Consider the following 17,637-nt stretch of genomic DNA (forward strand, 5'->3'; position numbering starts at 1 on the left):
TCTTTTAGTGTTATGTGGATAGCATTTTCTTTTGACCTGCTTTATTGATGCTGAATGTTTCATTATTTATCCATTTTAAAGATGAATTAGAACTTTATTAACAAAACTACTAGTAATATCTGTAACTATTTTTCATAAGGTTCCTTGAAGTTTTCCTGCTGTATTGCCATTCAGCAGGACAGTGGTTTGCTGTGGAAGAATGTATGACTGGAGAATTTAGAAAATACAACAATAATAATGGTGATGAAATTATTCCAACTAATACACTGGAAGAGATCATGCTAGCCTTTAGCCACTGGACTTATGAATATACAAGAGGGGAGTTACTGGTACTTGATTTACAAGGTAAATTTATTGAAATATTGCTAAAGTGAAATTATGCAGTACTTTCTCACCTATTCATGTGTTACAAACAATGTACAGAAAATCTGCTAGTTTATATATAGGTAAAATCTTAGGTTAATGGAAGCTGTTAAAAAAGCAAGTGAATAACAGACATAGCATAAAGCCATGAGGGCTCTGAAGAGTGGGCTCTGGCTATCTTAACTGCTATTTAGGTAATACAGATACTTTAATAAGCAAAAACATGTGAAATCCCCTGTTCTAGTCATAGATGTGCAGCCTTAGTCTCTTAAAAGTATAAAGACCATTTCTTTAAAACAATAACAAGTATCTGTTGTTCCTGGTGTTTATGTCATCTATTACTGTGAACTAAACTACTTAAACATTTAATGGATTAAAACAACCATTTTATTTGCTTATAGTTCTTTGGTTAAGGAAATTGGACAGGGCATGGTGGGGATGGCTCATCTCTGCTGTCCCATTGGAAGGTTCAAATGGCTGGAGATTAGTTTGGACAGCTTGACTGGAGCCATGTGTCTTGGGTCTCTGTTCACTAACAACTGAATTCCTCAGTTCTCCACCAAGTGATTGCACCTCGTGGCTGGCTAGCTTAGACTTTCTTGTAGCATGGTAGTTTCAGGCAATTAGACTTGTTACATGACAGCTGGCTTCCTCCAGAGAGAAAGCAGAAACTCTTAGATTAGGCCCAGAACCGGCCCAGATCCCTCCTACCATATTTTATGGGTCCAGGGAATTAGTAAGAACAGCCCAGATTCAAAAGGTAGGGAATAGATTCCAGCACTTGTAAGTGGAGCAGCATGCGTGTCTACGAGGGAAAAGCTGATCACAGCCATCTTTGTAGACAGACTGTTTCATACATGTGAAAGAAAACAATTGTGGCTAGGAGAGGGCAGGTTTGCTTAGAGTAGTATCTGTACAGCTCCACAGCAGGGTCTAAGGAGAATAAAATGGAGCAAGTTGCCAGCTCTGCCTGGATGATACTTACGCATTATAGGTTCCTTTTTTTTTTCCCCTAAAGAGAAGCTTTGATTTCAAATGTCAACACAGACCAGATTTCAAAATTACGTAAGAACAATTGTTTGGAATATTTTTTACTTGATGACTTCTTTCATTATTATAGATACTCATAGATGTAAAAGATTTGTTGAAAAGTAAATAGTTGGTATTGATTCAGCTCAAGAAAGAAAGTATATATAGAAATAGCTATCCTTTTTTCAATAGTTTATCATTTTACATAAATGACTAAGTGATATATATATGTAGTGAAAACTCTGATGTATATTATTAGACAGGTCGATCCAATTAAGTAAAAATCTTAGTTAAGTTATATTCTTAGATAAGTATCATTTAATTGTGCACAGGACATGCACAGGAAGTGAGACCAAACAGATTTTGTCTGAACTGTTAAAAGATGGCAATTATTTTTAATAAGCAGGGTGATTATGATGTTATCTACATAATATGTTCATGGAGCCATTTTTTCTTAGAAATATTTTAGACAATTAGTACAAACAAGTTAAGCAATATAGAAATATATAAAAACAAAATGCAAAATGTTCATCTTTACTGCTTCTCTACCTTTATGAAGACAAATATACAATTTTTTTTCCTTATTTTTAATCACTTTGTTCTGTGTTATGGTGATTTTCCTCCAACTGGGATCATGCTGTGTATGAGTATATATGAATGTATGTGTGTTTCATTTTTTTTTCCCTAGCTAACAACATATCATGGACATCTTGTGGGTCATTATTGATAAATCTGAGTCATTCCTGCATGATAGTCTGTAGTAGGCATAGCATGATTAAATCTTTTGCGAGATGGTCACCCTATTTTTAGTTTTAGAGATGAGTGTAATTTTAATAGCGACTGCAGGTTACTTTTCCAGAAGGTTGTAGGAATTTATACTCAACACCGTGTGTGAATGCTCATTTCTTCACCATCTCTCCAGTACTGCATAGTCTTAATCTTTGCCAATCTGAGTAGAAATTAGTATCATGTTTTCATTCTAGTTTTTCCTATTGTGAAATTCTAACCATTTTATTAGATTTCATTCTAATGGGTTAAATATTTATGATTATCCAAATATCAGTAGTTGTTCTTTCTTTCTTTATGTAAATAGATAGATAAGAGAGACTGAAAAGATTTAACCAGACTTTTTAAATAGCTTTCCAGAGGGCTAGAGTTGAAGGAAGATGTTCACAACCTTATTCTTTATGTAATTTAAATCTTTTGCAAGATGTATTCATGTTAGTCTGTGATTTGAAAAAATCCAAAACACTTTTAAGATGGCTATAGATTATGCCTTCATGTGCCTGATTGTTCTTTGCTAACTAAGGTGAAACAAGGGCAGATTGTAAATAAGGAGATATTTGCTTGCAGCCTTGACCTTGTTGCATCAGAAACTGGTGCCATCAGGAGCTTACATGCCTTCCAACCAACTCGGATATTTATCTGCTGTTCATGTCGCAGGAACTGTGTTTCTGGTGCCATGTTGAAGTCATAAGTCAAGTAATGAAATATCAAGGGAGAAAAACTACACTCTTTTGAATAATTTATCATTGTGTGATGGTTGATGATGCTGTAGAATCGCTCATGACTTTATTATGCATATGTCAGTATTTATGCCAATTATGTAATATAAATTGTCCTTTTTATATATACATATAAAGGCGTGGGTGAAAATTTGACTGACCCATCTGTGATAAAGGCAGAAGAAAAGAGGTAATAAGTTTTAATAATTTCGTTAAGACATATTTTTATAATTTCAAATTCTGCATTTCTGTTTGTGTTAACTGATCTTTTTTTTTTTAACTACCAATTCCACAGATCCTGTGATATGGTTTTTGGCCCAGCAAATCTAGGAGAAGATGCAATAAAAAATTTCAGAGCAAAACATCACTGTAATTCTTGCTGTAGAAAACTTAAACTTCCAGGTAAACATTTTCATAATCAGTGTAATGTATTAATTGTTAGCAAAGTTGATTACTACAGAACTTCACAAGGCCAGAGAGGCACAAATAACATATTGTTGATTATAGATGGATCTATGCTTTCTTTCATTACTTATAAAAACACAGAGTTCATTCATTTAATACATATTTATTATGTGTCCGCTGGCAGCTAGATATTGACAGTACAATAGTGAATGAGACAAACAATGAAGTTTAGCCAAATCTTGAATACTGATAAAAGTAACAGAATTACTGGACTATCATAAATGCCAGGCAGAAAAAATAGAACAGGTAAGCAGATCGCTTAACACAAACTTAGACGTCAGGGAATGCTACCTGGGGGACTAACAGATTTGCCTAAAACTGAAGAATGAATAGACTTTCAACTTAGATTGAAAAAGAGTTGGGAAAAGAGTATTCCGTGAAACAGGAACAGGAACTGCAGATACAGTCTCTCATGATAGTAACCATCATTATATTTGAAGAATTACAAATTATTATTGGATTGTAAGTTATATCACGAACCAGTGGTTTTCATCCTTTGGTGTGCATCAGGATCCCCTGTTGGACTTTTTCAAAATTACAAGTACCTGGCACTCACCCTTGAGCTGTATTTTTAAAAGTTCCTCCCATTGTGATGAATAATGGAGTAGCTAAGAGCTTTAACTTGGAGCCAGACTGCCAGGCTCCTGAGAATACCTACATCATAGAGGTTTGTTATTTTTTGTTTGCTTGAGAATTAAATGAGTTAGTATTTGTGAAGTACTTAGAACAGTGCCAGGCAAATAGTAAGCATGTTAATGGTACTGGTTTTAAATTTTTTAAATTGGTCATTGTTGAGTGTACAGAAATACCTTTTTTTTTTTTTTTTTTTTGTAGATTGACCTTGTATCTCGCAACCGTGCTAATAAGCTCACTTAGTTCTAGGAGGTTTTTTGTTTGTTTTTAGCTTATTGCTTATAAATTCCTTGGGATTTTTTGTGTAAGCAATAGAGACAGTTTTATTACTCCCTTTCCAAACTGTATGCCTTTTTATTTCTTCTTCTTGACTTTTTGCACTGGCAAGGAATTCCAGTACAGTGTTGAATAGGAATAGTGAGAATAGACATGTTCTTCCACACCTCATTTCTCGAAGATGCTTATCCTGAATGGACATTGAATTTGTCAGATGTTTTTTCTGCATCTATTTATGTGATCTTTTTTTTTCTTTAATTAGTATTACATTGTATCACATTGATTTTTTTAAAATGTTGAGCCAGTCTTGCATTCCCACACTCCACTTTGTCATGATATATTTTTTTATGTATTTTTGGATTCAATTTTCTAATATTTTGTTGATTTTTTTGTATCTATGTTCATGAAGACTATTGGTCTATGGGTTATTTCCTTATTCTCTGTTTGTCTTGTTTGGTGTTAGGATAATACTGACCTTAAAAATAAGTTGGATGTATTTACACTTCTGTTTTGGGGAATAGATTGTATAGAATTGATATTATCTCCACTTTCATAAAATTGTCTGTCAAAACCATTTCAGCATATAGTTTTCTTTTTCAGGTGCTTTTTAGCCAAGAGTTTAATTTTTTTAAATAGATACAGCAAATGTTGAGGTTATCAGGGGGTTTTTTGGGGGGTTTTTTTGGAGTGACTGTTAGTAATTTGTCTTTCAAGGAATCGGTCTTTTTTTTTTTTTTCCAGTTTTATTGAGAAATAATTGATATATATGTCTGTATAAGTTTCAAGTATACAGCATGATGGTTTGACTTACATATATTGTGAAATAATTACCACACTAGGTTCAGCTAACATCCATCTTCTCATATAGATACAATAAAAAGAAAATCAAGGAAAAAAATATTTTTCCCCATGATAACTCTTAGAATTTACCCTCCTAACAACTTTTCTGTGTATCATACAATGTGTACCTTTTGACGGCCTTTCCCTCCCCCCACCCTCTGCCTGTGGTAACCATAAGTTGTCTCTTATTCTGTGAGTTTGTTTGTTTTAGGTTCCATGTGTAAGTGAAATTGTATAGTATTTGTCTTCATTTTACTTAAATTGTCAAAGTTTTCGACATACCATTAATTATACTGTTTTATTTTTTAAGTGTCTTTGGGGGAGTGGAGTCTGTAGTGAATCCTCTCTTCCATTATGGTAATTTGTACTTTTTGTAAGGTGTATGCACTTTTTTGATACTTTCAAAGAACCAGTTTTTTCCTTCATTGTTTTACTCTATTTTCTGTTGTCAGTTTCATTGATTTAGTCTTCATTATTTCCATGTTTCTGCTTGCTGTGGATTTGGGTATTTTTTTTTTTTCTCTAGTTTGTTAGGGTAAAAGTTTAAATTACTGATTTGAGACATTTTTTCTAACAAAATATTTAGTGCTAGAAATTTCTCTCCAAGCATTTTGTTAGCTGCATCCCATAAAGTGTGGTATGTTTTATTTTTGTTTTTAAAAATATTTCTTACTTCCCTTGACATTTCCTGTTTGACCTATGGATTATTTATTTCAAGTTTCTTTTTAAATTCTCAAATATTTGCAAGTTTTCCTGATATCTTTCTGTTACTGGCTTCTTGTTTAATCCCATTATGATAAGAGAACATACTTTGTATGATATCAATTTAAAAAAGCTTTTTTAACCTTAAAAAGGTAATAGTCTCTAGTGAATGTGGCACATACACTTGAAGAGAATATTCTCTTGTTGGATGGAGTGTTCTGTAAATATTAGTGAAGGAAAGTTTTTTGATAGTGTTGTTCAGGTTTTTTATATCCTTGCTGATTTCTGTCTACTTATTCTATTTATTACTTAGACAGGAAGTCTCTAAAAATAATTGTGGATTCATCAGCTTTCAGTTCTGTTAGTTTTTCCTTCATGGATTTTTGAAGCTTTGTTCCTAGGTACATATACATTTACAGTTGTTAAGACTTCTTCGTGATTCAATTTTTGTTGTTATATAATGCCATGGTAGTTTTCCTTATTGTGAAGTCTCCCTTGTCTGATATTACCTTAGCTTTTGATTGGTGGTTTCATCAGATATGTTATCCCATTTTTACCTGTATATATATTAATTATATTTAAAGTAGTTTTCGTGTAGACAGCATATTTCCATCTTTTAATTGCTATTTTAGACCCTTTACATTTAACATAATTATTGGTATGGTTAGATTTAGATCTACTGTTTTATTGTTTTCTGATTGCTGTCTCTAGTTTGGTTTTTTTGTTTGTCCCCCACCCCCATTTTAGTATTGTTTTATCTTTATGCTTAGTTTTTAGTGGTTGCTTTGCTTTTCTTATCTAAGAATGTGTGTATTTTGCCTTCATTCCTGAAGGATATTTTCACTGGATTGAGAATTTTAAGTTGACACATCTTTCAGCACTGAAAAAAAATGTTCTGCTGTCTTCTGGCCTCTGTTATTTCTGATGAAAATTCTATAGTCATTTGAATTGTTCTTCCTTTATACATATACATGGTGTGTCATTATAATCTTACCTCCTTTCAAGATTTGTTCTTTATTTTTGGTTTTCAGCAGTTGGATTCTACTATGTCCAGTTGTAGCTTTCTCTTTCAGGTTTAGTAAGCTTCTTTAATTTGCAAATTTATGGTTTTTTTCAAATTAGGGGAGTTTTTAGCTATTCGTCAAATAATTGTTCTGTGTCAGTTTTATTTTCATCTTTTTCTGGGTTCTCATAATAAGAATCTTGGAACTTTTGATACTGTCACCCAGGAACAGGAACTTGTGGCTCTGATTAAAAGTTAATTTTTCAGGGGGTGGAGGGTATAGCTCAGTGGTAGAACACTTGCTTAACATGCAGGAGGTCATAGGTTCGATCGCCAATACCTCCGTATAATAATAATAATAATAATAATAATAATAATAATAATAATAATACCACCACCTAATTACCTCCCAGCCCCCAAAAAAGCCAAAAACAAAATAAAAAGTTAATTTTTCTCTGTTGTTCAGATTGGGTAGTTTATAGTGATCTGTCACGTTCAGTGACTCTTCATTCTTAATTTCTTCATTCTGCTATGAAGCCCATGCACTGAAATTTTTATTTCAGGCATATTTTTCAGTACTGTAGTTTCCTCTTGGATCTTTCTATACTGATTATTTCTCTGCTGAAAATTTGTTTTTCCATTCATTTCAAGTCTGTCCTACATCATGGAGTACGGTTAATAGTAGCTGGCTTAAAGTCTTTGATTATTCTACCATCTGGGTAATCTTGAGTTTGGCATATCTTGGTTGTCTTTTTCGATAATCTTTGATATGTTCCTGGTTTTTGTATCTCTAGTAATTTTAGAATGTACCCTGGGTATTTTGTATATTATGTATGAGATTTTGGATCTTATTAAAAATCCTCTAGAGAACTTTGATTTTTGAATTTTTGCATTTTGAATCCTCTTGAGATTTTTGGTGTTAGTAGGCAATCAACTCAGTTAAATTCAGTTCACAAGTCGCAGTCTGTCTTCTGTGGCTGTGATTCCAATGTCAGTTTAGTGTTTAAAGCCTTTGCATTATTAATCAGGTCTCTCTCACATGTGTGTCAAACAGGGGCAAGTCTGGGACCTGAGCGAAGTTCTGAACCATAGTTGAGTTCTCAAAGCCTATGCTTTGCTGTCCTTCCATAAATGTATCATTCAAGGATGAGCCTGGGAGTTCATACACAAAATTCGGGTGTTCCTCTCTCCATTTTCCTTCTTTCCATGATTTCTTCTGTACTTTGTGACTCCCAAGGGCCACGTCTTTTCTTTTCATTTCTTTTTTTTTTTTTTTTTTTTTGGGGTACTCTGACTAGAAAACCAGGATTTTGACCCCTGTGTTGTTACATACTTTCTGCAGCTAGGTCCATTTCTGGTGCTGAGTAGCAAAGAAAAGAGAGAAAATTATGCTTTTTTGAATCATAGAGGTACCTGTTTTCCTTCCTTCTGATCAGGGAGAAGGATTTTCTCTTGGAGTTGTAGGTGCCTGCCCAGCTGCTACCACTACAGGAATGCCTTTTCATGACTGAGGCTTATCTTTTGATAAAGGGCAGAGGAGCAAAAAGAAAAATTAAGAAGATAGCATTCCCCTCAACATTCTCCATCCCACAGGGTCCCCCTTCCTTATCCTCTGACCAGAAGGTCTCAGAGCTTTTTCTGTCCATGCTCACATTTTTATGACTGAGCTGTCTTCAAGTCTAGGCCTGGAAGTAAGAGAGGTTTTTTCAACCAGGAAACTCATTCTTCGAGTTCTGATTTCCTTCCCGTGTGTGTCTGCTATTGCTTTCAGAAGTCGGAGATTGTTGCTTTATCACGTGAAGGGTTTTTACTTGTAATCGGTGTGAGAGAGAGGATAGAATATGCTTACTCTTTTTTATCCAGAACTAGAACACACAATGGTGAATCTAACAGGCAGCCCAGATACAATTTTTATTTTGTTTTGAATACAATTTTTAATAGCATATCTGTTTTTTAAATTATTATTGTGAAGCAGGATTTCACAACTTGGAAGGGACCTTAAAAGCAATCTAGTCCAAATTCATCATTTTACAAAATATAAAATAAGAATTCATATGATTTGCCCATGGTTACACTAGTAGTTAACAGCATTATCAGGACTTAATAAATTGTAAATTTATTCATTATAAAAACTGTGTTTTTGTCCATTGTTCTTTGTGTAAATTACAGCTACAAATTTATTTGTATTCACTGAGAACTTACTGGCCTAGTCTTGAGTTTAAAATTTATCAGGTTATTCGTGCAGTAGCAAATATGTATTTGGATCATTGAATATAGGCTATTACCAAAATTAAAATCAATAGTTCATATTCTGAGTGCTCTATTTTCTTGGAGGTAAAAGTATTAAGTGTGTATCTGTGACAGTGGTTAGTTTAAATTATAAATTTGTTACTACTACATTGAGTTTTCTAATTCTACAACTACTGTCATATATGTCTGTAGCTCCCTAAGTGAGTTCATCCTGTCACATGGCTATAAATGCAGTCTACATACTGATAGTACCAATTCTAACTAAAGACTAACTTCTTTCCTGAGCTCCTGTTTCTGTATTCAATTTCCTGTATTGCTACTTAGGTATCCTAAAGCATCTTTTAAGTGACATGTTCACTCCAGAGCTCTTGACTTTCATTTTCCACCCCTACCCACAAAACTCTGCTTCCCTGTCTCATTAATGGTTACCCAGTTGCTCAGGCTCAAAACTTAAAAGGGTAGCCAGTTCCTTTGTTCTCTCACTTGCATAGCTAGTCTATCAAAATCTGATTGTTCAAATTCTGAAATCTGCCTAGAATTTATCAATTTCTCTTCATCTTCACTGCCATCATTTTGATTCCTGGATTCTTACCATTGCCACCCAACAAGACTTCGTGTGACAATCAGAATGGTTATTTTAAACAAATTTGGTTATGCTCCTCCCTTTAGAATGCCTGATATCTTCCAGTGGATTTTCATTATAATCTGTACTCTTTACCTTAGCTTGCATCCCATGAATCAGAGGTCAGCAAACTTTACCATAAAAGGCAAAAGGAAGTATATATTTTAGGCTTTGTGGGCCATATGGCCTGTGCCACAGCTACCCGGTCTCCCATTGTAGTCCAGAAACAGCCATAGACAGTCTGTAAACAAAGTTCTATAGCTGCACTCCAATAAAACTATTTTAACAAAAGCAGGCAGCAGGCCAGATTTGGCCCGCAGCCTGTAGTTTGACAGCCCTCGACCATTTACTACTGCTTAACCTCATTTCCCCCTAGTCTTTCCCTCGTTTACTACATGCAAGCCAAACTATCTTCTTGCCATTCTTGGAACACACCAAGTCCATTTCCTTTTTACAGTCTGTAGTTAACTTTCTCTCTGACTAGAGTACTCCTAGGACTTTGATAGGTCATTTCTCAGTATTTAGGTCTTTACTCATATGTTACCTCCTGTGGCTTTTCTGCCCAGCCCTATCTAAAGAATCACTTTATACCATCTCCCTTCTGACCCTCATCACACAGTTTTCCTCAAAGCACTTGTTACTAATTATAATTGTGTCATTTTTATATATATATATTTTTTCACCCACAAGAATATAAGCTATATGAGAACAGGAGCCTTATCTGCCTTGTTCATTGCTACGTTTCTACACTTACGTAAGTTAGTGACTCATGATCAGAGCATAATAATTATTTGTTGAATGGTTTCATTTTGTGTGTATAAATTTTGTGACTTTTTAATTTATAACAACATGGTAGAAAATAGATCTGGCATGTTTAGAAGAAAATTGATTTAGAAAATATTCTTAATTTTCTATTTCTAAGAAATACTGACTCTTTTTTTCTTTTTTGTTGGGGGTGGTGAATATAGATCTGAAGAGGAATGACTATACACCTGATAAAATTATATTTCCTCAGGATGAGCCTTCAGATTTGACTCTTCAGCCTGGAAATTCCACCAAAGAATCAGAATCAACTAATTCTATTCGTCTGATGTTATAATATTACTGAATCACTGGTTTTGCTTGCACCTCACAAAAATGTTACTGTGTCACTTTTCCTTTAGGAGAAAATTATTTGGTAATACAGAAAAGTGTGTGCTAATTGAATATGCTGGATCTGGCACAGTTAAAAGGTCAATACTCTTTTGACCTGATTAAAGTCAGTCAGGAACTCCCTATAGCATACAGCTGGCAGCTGTTAAATTTTACAAGTAAAGAAAAAAATAGTATTTATATCTTTTAAAGGGCTCTTTTTAACAGAGGATTTCATTTGACTTTGTTCTGTTGAGGGTAATACTCTCTCATTGTGTGGTGCAATACCATTAACCAAAGTTAGGTGTCCGTCAGATTTTATTGGCAGCTGGTTTACTGCCATTCAGCCAGCAAAATGAAGAAATCACCCAGTCTTTTGGTTAAATGGCAGTCAGACGTCTTCCTCAGTGTGTTTTAGTATGTTTATTGATGATGTCACTAGTTCCCAGCTAGATGCTTGTTGGCCATGGGAAAGGAGATGGCTTGTAATAATTCTAGATATACAGGGATATAGGGAGCCCAAGCTGAAAACCATTTTCTAAGAGGGACTTTATGAATCAGGGTTAGGCGCCTATTTAAAAGATAGAGCCAGTTTTTGTTAAATAGAGCCCCAGTTGTGCAGAATTATTAGTATTTTTTTTAAACATTATTTTATCAAGTCATTGTTAAGTAGAAGAAAGCCATGATAGACTGGTATAACCTAAATATATCAAAGGAGAAACTTAACTCACTGTTCAAGAGAAGTTACCTTGTGAGGAAAGTTAAAGTGCTTTTTTTCCTATCTATATCTGTAGTGACAACTTGGAAGTTACATACTTCTCCAAAGATTTTATTGACCAGTATATCAAATTAGAATGTAAACATGAATTCTTGCATATATTTAAAATTGTGTAAGGACATTTGAACATGAATATTGTCTGTGGTACTTAAGAAATTGAATTGGATTATCATTATGTGATGTCGGGAGATTGCAATGCAACTTTATGCCAATAAAATGTAATTTAACTGCCCCAGATATTGTTGAATATTCAACAACAAGAAAAGCTTTTTATGTGACTGAAGTTTTATGCTTTGATTTTTTTCCTTTTTTTTTTCCTTTTTGTTTTTTCTTAGGTACTAATTTTAATTTTTATTTGAGAGGGAGCAGTGGAAATCTTATTTGTATTCAGTAGTGTATCTCATAGATACAGACAAGACAAAAAGAGATAAGCTGTTCAAATAGTGTTTAATATTGATGGGGGGAGAAAAAAGTATATTAAAGATATTATACTATATACATTTTGTATATCATTAAATCTTTAAAAGAAATTAAATAAATTTATTCTTGTTTACACATGTTTTAGTGAGTTTAATCATTCTGAAAATTATCTGATATTTCCATTGTTAATTTTTTTCAGAATTTTTTTTAATGAACCATTTGTACACCTATGCATTTTGATCACGTATTCTATGCAATGTTTAAAATGATCTTGGTTTCCTACTGTGTCTTTGTTTTTTGACTGTTTCTTGTTATATCAGAAAACGGGAATATGGGTTATCTATTGATATTTAATTTTTTTGTTGATTATTTTCACAAGGTAATAATAGTAGTTGAACATTTATTTAGTACTAAATAATGTGCCGTGTATTACTCTAAGTACTTTACCTATATTAACCCATTTAATCTTTATAACAGTCTTATGAAATAGGTATTGTTGTTGTTGTTGTTGTTATGAAATGGCTGTTATTTTTATCCTACTAATGCTGATTAGAAGACCAAGGCATTAGGTAGTTACTTTTCTCAGATTCTTACACTAAGTAGGTAACAGCGCTGGGATTTAAACCCAGGCAGACAGGCTTTTATCTCTAAAGCCTCATGCTATATTGCCTTGCTTCGCTTCCCTTCCCTTCCCTTCCCTTCCCTTCCCTTCCCTTCCCTTCCCGTCCCTTTTCTTTTCTTTTCTTTTTTCTTTTCTTTTTTCTTTTCTTTTTTCTTTTCTTTTCTTTGTAAAAGTAGATTTATTTAGAGAGGTGTACACTCCATAGACAGAGTGGAGGCCATCTCAGAAGGCCAGAGAAAGGCCAAGAGGTTGTGGGGGGAGGGCTGTTAGAGTAAAAGTAGATGCACACTCCATAGACAGAGTACGGGCCACTAGAAGGCAAGAGAGAGCCAGAGAGGCCACAAGGCATGGTGTTGCTATGTTGCCTTTCAAGCATAATGACCACTAATGGTTTCTGTACCAGTTTCTGGTCCCTTTCCTGAAACAAATCTACTCCATTAACTTTTTCAGTCAATTCTAGAAAGTAACAGTTTACCTGAAAACCACATTTCTCATTCCAAGGAAGTATTGTCTTCCTATAGATTACTCAAGTTCATCATTATTACTCCATGGTCTGAAAGTGTCATTTGCTTAATTTTTTTAACATTACTTCTCAGTCTCATCCTACTAAGAACAGAACTCCACCTCTATCAGATTACTTCATAAAACATCTGCAGATGTTCTGTAATAGTATGCCTTCCTTAGTCTAGAAGTATATGTGAGCCACTGTTATTTTTAAAGTAATGCATGTTGATTGTATTGGAACATACGGAAATGATTTTAAATGTAAAGAAAAATATAAAATTACATTCCTTTTCCATCTTTAAGTTGAACTATGTTGCTTTCATAGTTATTATCTGTCTTTATGCCTCTAGGCTGTACATCTCACAGGAATGGACCCTTAGAATTTTTCATTGCTGCAGCACCCACCACCTTGTATACCACATGCTTTGTAATAGGGCATTCCATAAAAATAATTATGAGTTTTTAAATATTTTTCCACAATATCAAACGTTCTCTTGAGGAAGATGAATCAAAATGATTCTGTCATGTGTGTTTGAATAGACAATCAAGGTAAGGGTACCCAATAAATAGCTGTGTATCACTTACAAGAGAGATCAAATAATTGTTTGCAAGAAGGGGTTCATCTGTGGACGGTGGTTTTCATGATCCTCCTTGTTTACCGTATCTGTTCTGATTGTTATTTAGTTACGTTTTACACAAGGCATCTGTATTTGAACAACCCAGATCCTTGGATCTGTCACAGTTAGCACTTAAATACTCAGTAATTATGTGTTAGAGTAAAACTGATCAACCACTGTGTGTCTCTCTGAAAACTAGATTGCCTATATTACCAACTAAGAACTGTCTTATTTTTGTATTTCCCTTAGTGCCTTGCTGGAGTTTGTAGCATAGAATATAGGTGCTCAGTAAGTACGTGTTGAAGAAGTACCACAGAACATTTCCAGTATTAGATGATCTGTGAGCTTTTCTTAGGAAAAATCCCAAGGTAAGGTTTTGATCCTCTTTGAAATATGTTTTCCTTCTTGTAGACCCTTTGAAAATTCCTCAAAGCAGAGTTTATTCCTGGGATCCTTGATTGATTCCACCTTAGGGGGCATGGTGGGGACGAGAGGGGTGGGGAGAGGGTTTGGTTATTCTTAAGAAAAACTATATATTCTGGCTCACAGTAAGCAGCACCTTTCAATAGGATACTTTCTTTCATGCACTATCCCACTCCATGGATTTAGCTCTCTTGTTTTTTCCTTGGAATTTCTATGCAGTCCTGCATTATGGAACTTGACTTTTTAATTATAAATGTTTTAGTATATGTTTCTATAATACAAGAACTGTAATATCTTCATACCTAAAAAATTAAGTTACTTAATATCATCAAATAATGTAGTCATTCTCAAAAAATTTTTTTTCATAATTTGCTTGAGTCAGGACCAGATAAGATTCATACATTACAGTTGCTGATTTGTTTTTAAAGTCTCTTAATGAAAAGGTTTCTCCTCCCACCTTTTCCCCCCAGTTTATCTTTTTGAAGATCCAGCATATTTGTTCTAAGAAGTTTCCCACATAAAGGGTTTTGCTGATTATTTCCCTTGGGTGTTGTTTTCTGTTTCCTGTATATGCCATAAACAGGTTATTAGGTGTAGAGGTTTGGTCAAATTCAAAGTTGATTTTTTGACGGGAATGCTTCATTGGTGGTGACGTATACTTCCACTGGGAAACATAGGTCTGGTTGTCTTTTTGATGGTCATTGCCTAGATATGTTAATTAGGTCAGTGGACACAGACCCTGAGGGTCCCCAGGACACTTTCAGGGGACTGCAGGGTCAAAACTTCTCATAATTCTAAGTTATTATTTGCCTTTTTCACTGTGTTGAAAGTTTTATTGATGGAGCAAAATTATTGATGGGCAAAGCTGCTGGTACTTTAGCATGAATCAAGGCAGTAGCACCAAACAATCTAGTGTTCATTATAGTCATCACCTTCATACTACAGTTAAAAAAAGTCTGTTTCATTTAAAATGTCTTTGATAAGTAATACATTAATTTTTAATTATGACCCTTGAAACATGTCTTTAATATTCTGCAGAACAAAATGAGAAATATGCTTAAAGCACTTTTGCTACTTAATGAAGTGTGATAATTGTTTCAAGGAAAGGCACTTATGCAGTTGTGTGAGTTGCAAACTGAACTAGTCACTTTCGTCATAGAAAATGTCTACGTGAAAGAATGACTGGCAAACAAACCAGTGTTATTCAGACTTGAGTATTTGGCAGAAGACTGACAGTACTTGTTACTGCTAAAATTTGAGCTTTCAAGAGAATATTAGAATTTTGGAAAACTTGCCTCTTAACACAGTAGCGTGACAACTGCCCAATATTTTCTAATAAAATCAGTATTGATTTAACAACACTTACTTTTGACAGTGTATAATGGAATGTGTCAGCATTTGGATGATTAGCAGAACAACCAATATTCTCCAAATGCTGTATGCATAGATTACAAAATGGTGCATGAGTGAAAGATCTAGCAGAGTACAAGAAGTTTATAGAGTTTCAGATTCTACAGTGCAGCTGCCCTTTAGGAGACCACCCCTTGTCCAGTTTTGGTATGATTTCAAATGAGAATACCTGCAGCTTTCTAAAAAGGCTATTAAAATACTCCTTCCAGTACAAAGCTGCAGTAATCAAGACAGTGTGTTATGGCATATAGATCAATGAAATAGAATTAAAAGTCAAGAAATTTATGGTTGATTTTCACCAAGGGTGCCAAAACAGCTCAGTGGGGGAAGAATAGTCTTTTCATTAAATTGTATTGGAACAAGTTAAGATACCCACATGCAAAAGAATGAAGTTGAACCCCTATCTCACATCACATACAAAAGTCATCTCAAAATGGATTGAAAACCTAATGTCAAAGCCTAAATCATGAAACTCTTAGAAGAAAATGTAGGAGTAAATCTTTGTGACCTTGGATTAGGTAATAGTTTCTTAGATACGGCACCAACAGCAAAAGCAATGAGAGAAAAATAGATAAACTGAGCTTCATCAAAATTTAAAAATTTTGTGCTTCAAAGTTCACCATCAGTGTACAGTGAAGAACAACTCTCAAGAGTGGGAGAAATATTTTGCAAGTAATATATCTGATAAAGGACTTGTATAAGGAACTTATAACTCAATGATAAAACGCTCATACGACAAAGCAGTTTTACTCCTGGGTGTATGCTTATACTCAAGACAAATGAAAATATCTACACAAAACCTTGAGTGCAAATGTTCCTAGCAGCAGTATTGATAATAGCCAAAAAGTGGAAACAACACAGATGTCCAGTGGATGAATGGATTAACAAAATATGGAATATCTGAAAATAGAGTATTATCTGGCTATAAAAAGGAAGTACTAATACATTCTACAACATCCCATGTGCCTTTCAATTTTGTAGCTACTGTGTTATACACCACAATGGGGAGTGAAGCTGGATAGACTCAGATTCTTAGTCTTGCTTTGCCACTTATTCCATGACTGACCAACCTGTTGAGCAAGTCTCTCTGACAGTATTTGTCTCATATTGTTGTGAAAATGCACTGAATTAAGTCCTCAGTAAATAAAAGTACTCAAATAATAGACCTCTTTGTGCTGCCTTTTTCTCTTGGAAGTTCCAATGAAGAGAGTAGAATATGATGGAGAATAAAAAACATTCTGACAGTGATTTTTTTCTCTTTATAAAGGAATTTATTATCTTGTAGCTTCTTCTATTAGTATAGTTAAAATATGAGCACATGCTTAATAGATACATATATGTGTATAACGTGCATCAAAGCGTGTAAGTCTTTTCCAAATTCATCTCTTAACATGTGAAGTCACTTTCAGGTTATCCTTTAAGACTTTAAGAGGGATTAGAGGGGAAAAAGTGTAAACAGTTGCCACAAGCACAAATGTAAGCCTAAAACATCAGGAGAAGTCAGGTAAAGTAACCATACAAATGCTCAATCATGTACAAATGCAGGTGTAAGAAAGTCAAAGTAATGGAAAATATGTGAGAAGAGTTGGAAGCACAGAATAAGTCTAAGTGATCAATAGATTGTAAGTTATATGAAGGTAACGACTTGTATTTTATTCACTATTAAACACCCAGCACAATGACTGGCATACAGTAGATTCACAATAAATATCCTCTAGATTAATGAATGAGGTACAATAACTAGTAGGGATTCCAGATTCAAAGGCCTAGAAGAGAGAAAATAAATGAAAGGACCTACATAGTGCCACATTTTGGTCACTCTGCAAATAAGGAGCAAAAAAGGAACTATATAAAGGATAAAAGAATCAGACTGATATAAGAATTTTAACCTGTCCTACAGTATCTAGGAAACAACAGAACAATACTGTTAAGAAAAAGCGATGAGTTTGAACCCAGATATTTAATGGCATTTTCTCAGAAAGTTTACAATTTTCTTGGAAAATGTTAAGGATAAACTCAAGCAAAAAGAAAAATAAGATCTAGT

General features: G+C 34.1%; 1 protein-coding gene across 1 annotated transcript in view; it reads left to right on the top strand.

Annotated features, from left to right (window-relative positions):
* Positions 1-12,154, top strand: part of TRPM7 (transient receptor potential cation channel subfamily M member 7) — a 52,359-nt gene extending 40,205 nt beyond the window's left edge. The window contains exons 25-28 of the mRNA XM_031453070.2: positions 140-345; positions 3,036-3,087; positions 3,193-3,299; positions 10,657-12,154. Coding sequence (XP_031308930.2) covers positions 140-345; positions 3,036-3,087; positions 3,193-3,299; positions 10,657-10,787 — 496 coding nt within the window. The 3' untranslated portion in view covers positions 10,788-12,154. The remainder of the gene's footprint in view (positions 1-139; positions 346-3,035; positions 3,088-3,192; positions 3,300-10,656) is intronic.
* The last annotated feature ends 5,483 nt before the right edge of the window (positions 12,155-17,637 follow it).

The sequence above is a fragment of the Camelus dromedarius genome, chromosome 5, assembly GCF_036321535.1.
Source record: "Camelus dromedarius isolate mCamDro1 chromosome 5, mCamDro1.pat, whole genome shotgun sequence".
Classification (NCBI taxonomy): domain Eukaryota; kingdom Metazoa; phylum Chordata; class Mammalia; order Artiodactyla; family Camelidae; genus Camelus; species Camelus dromedarius.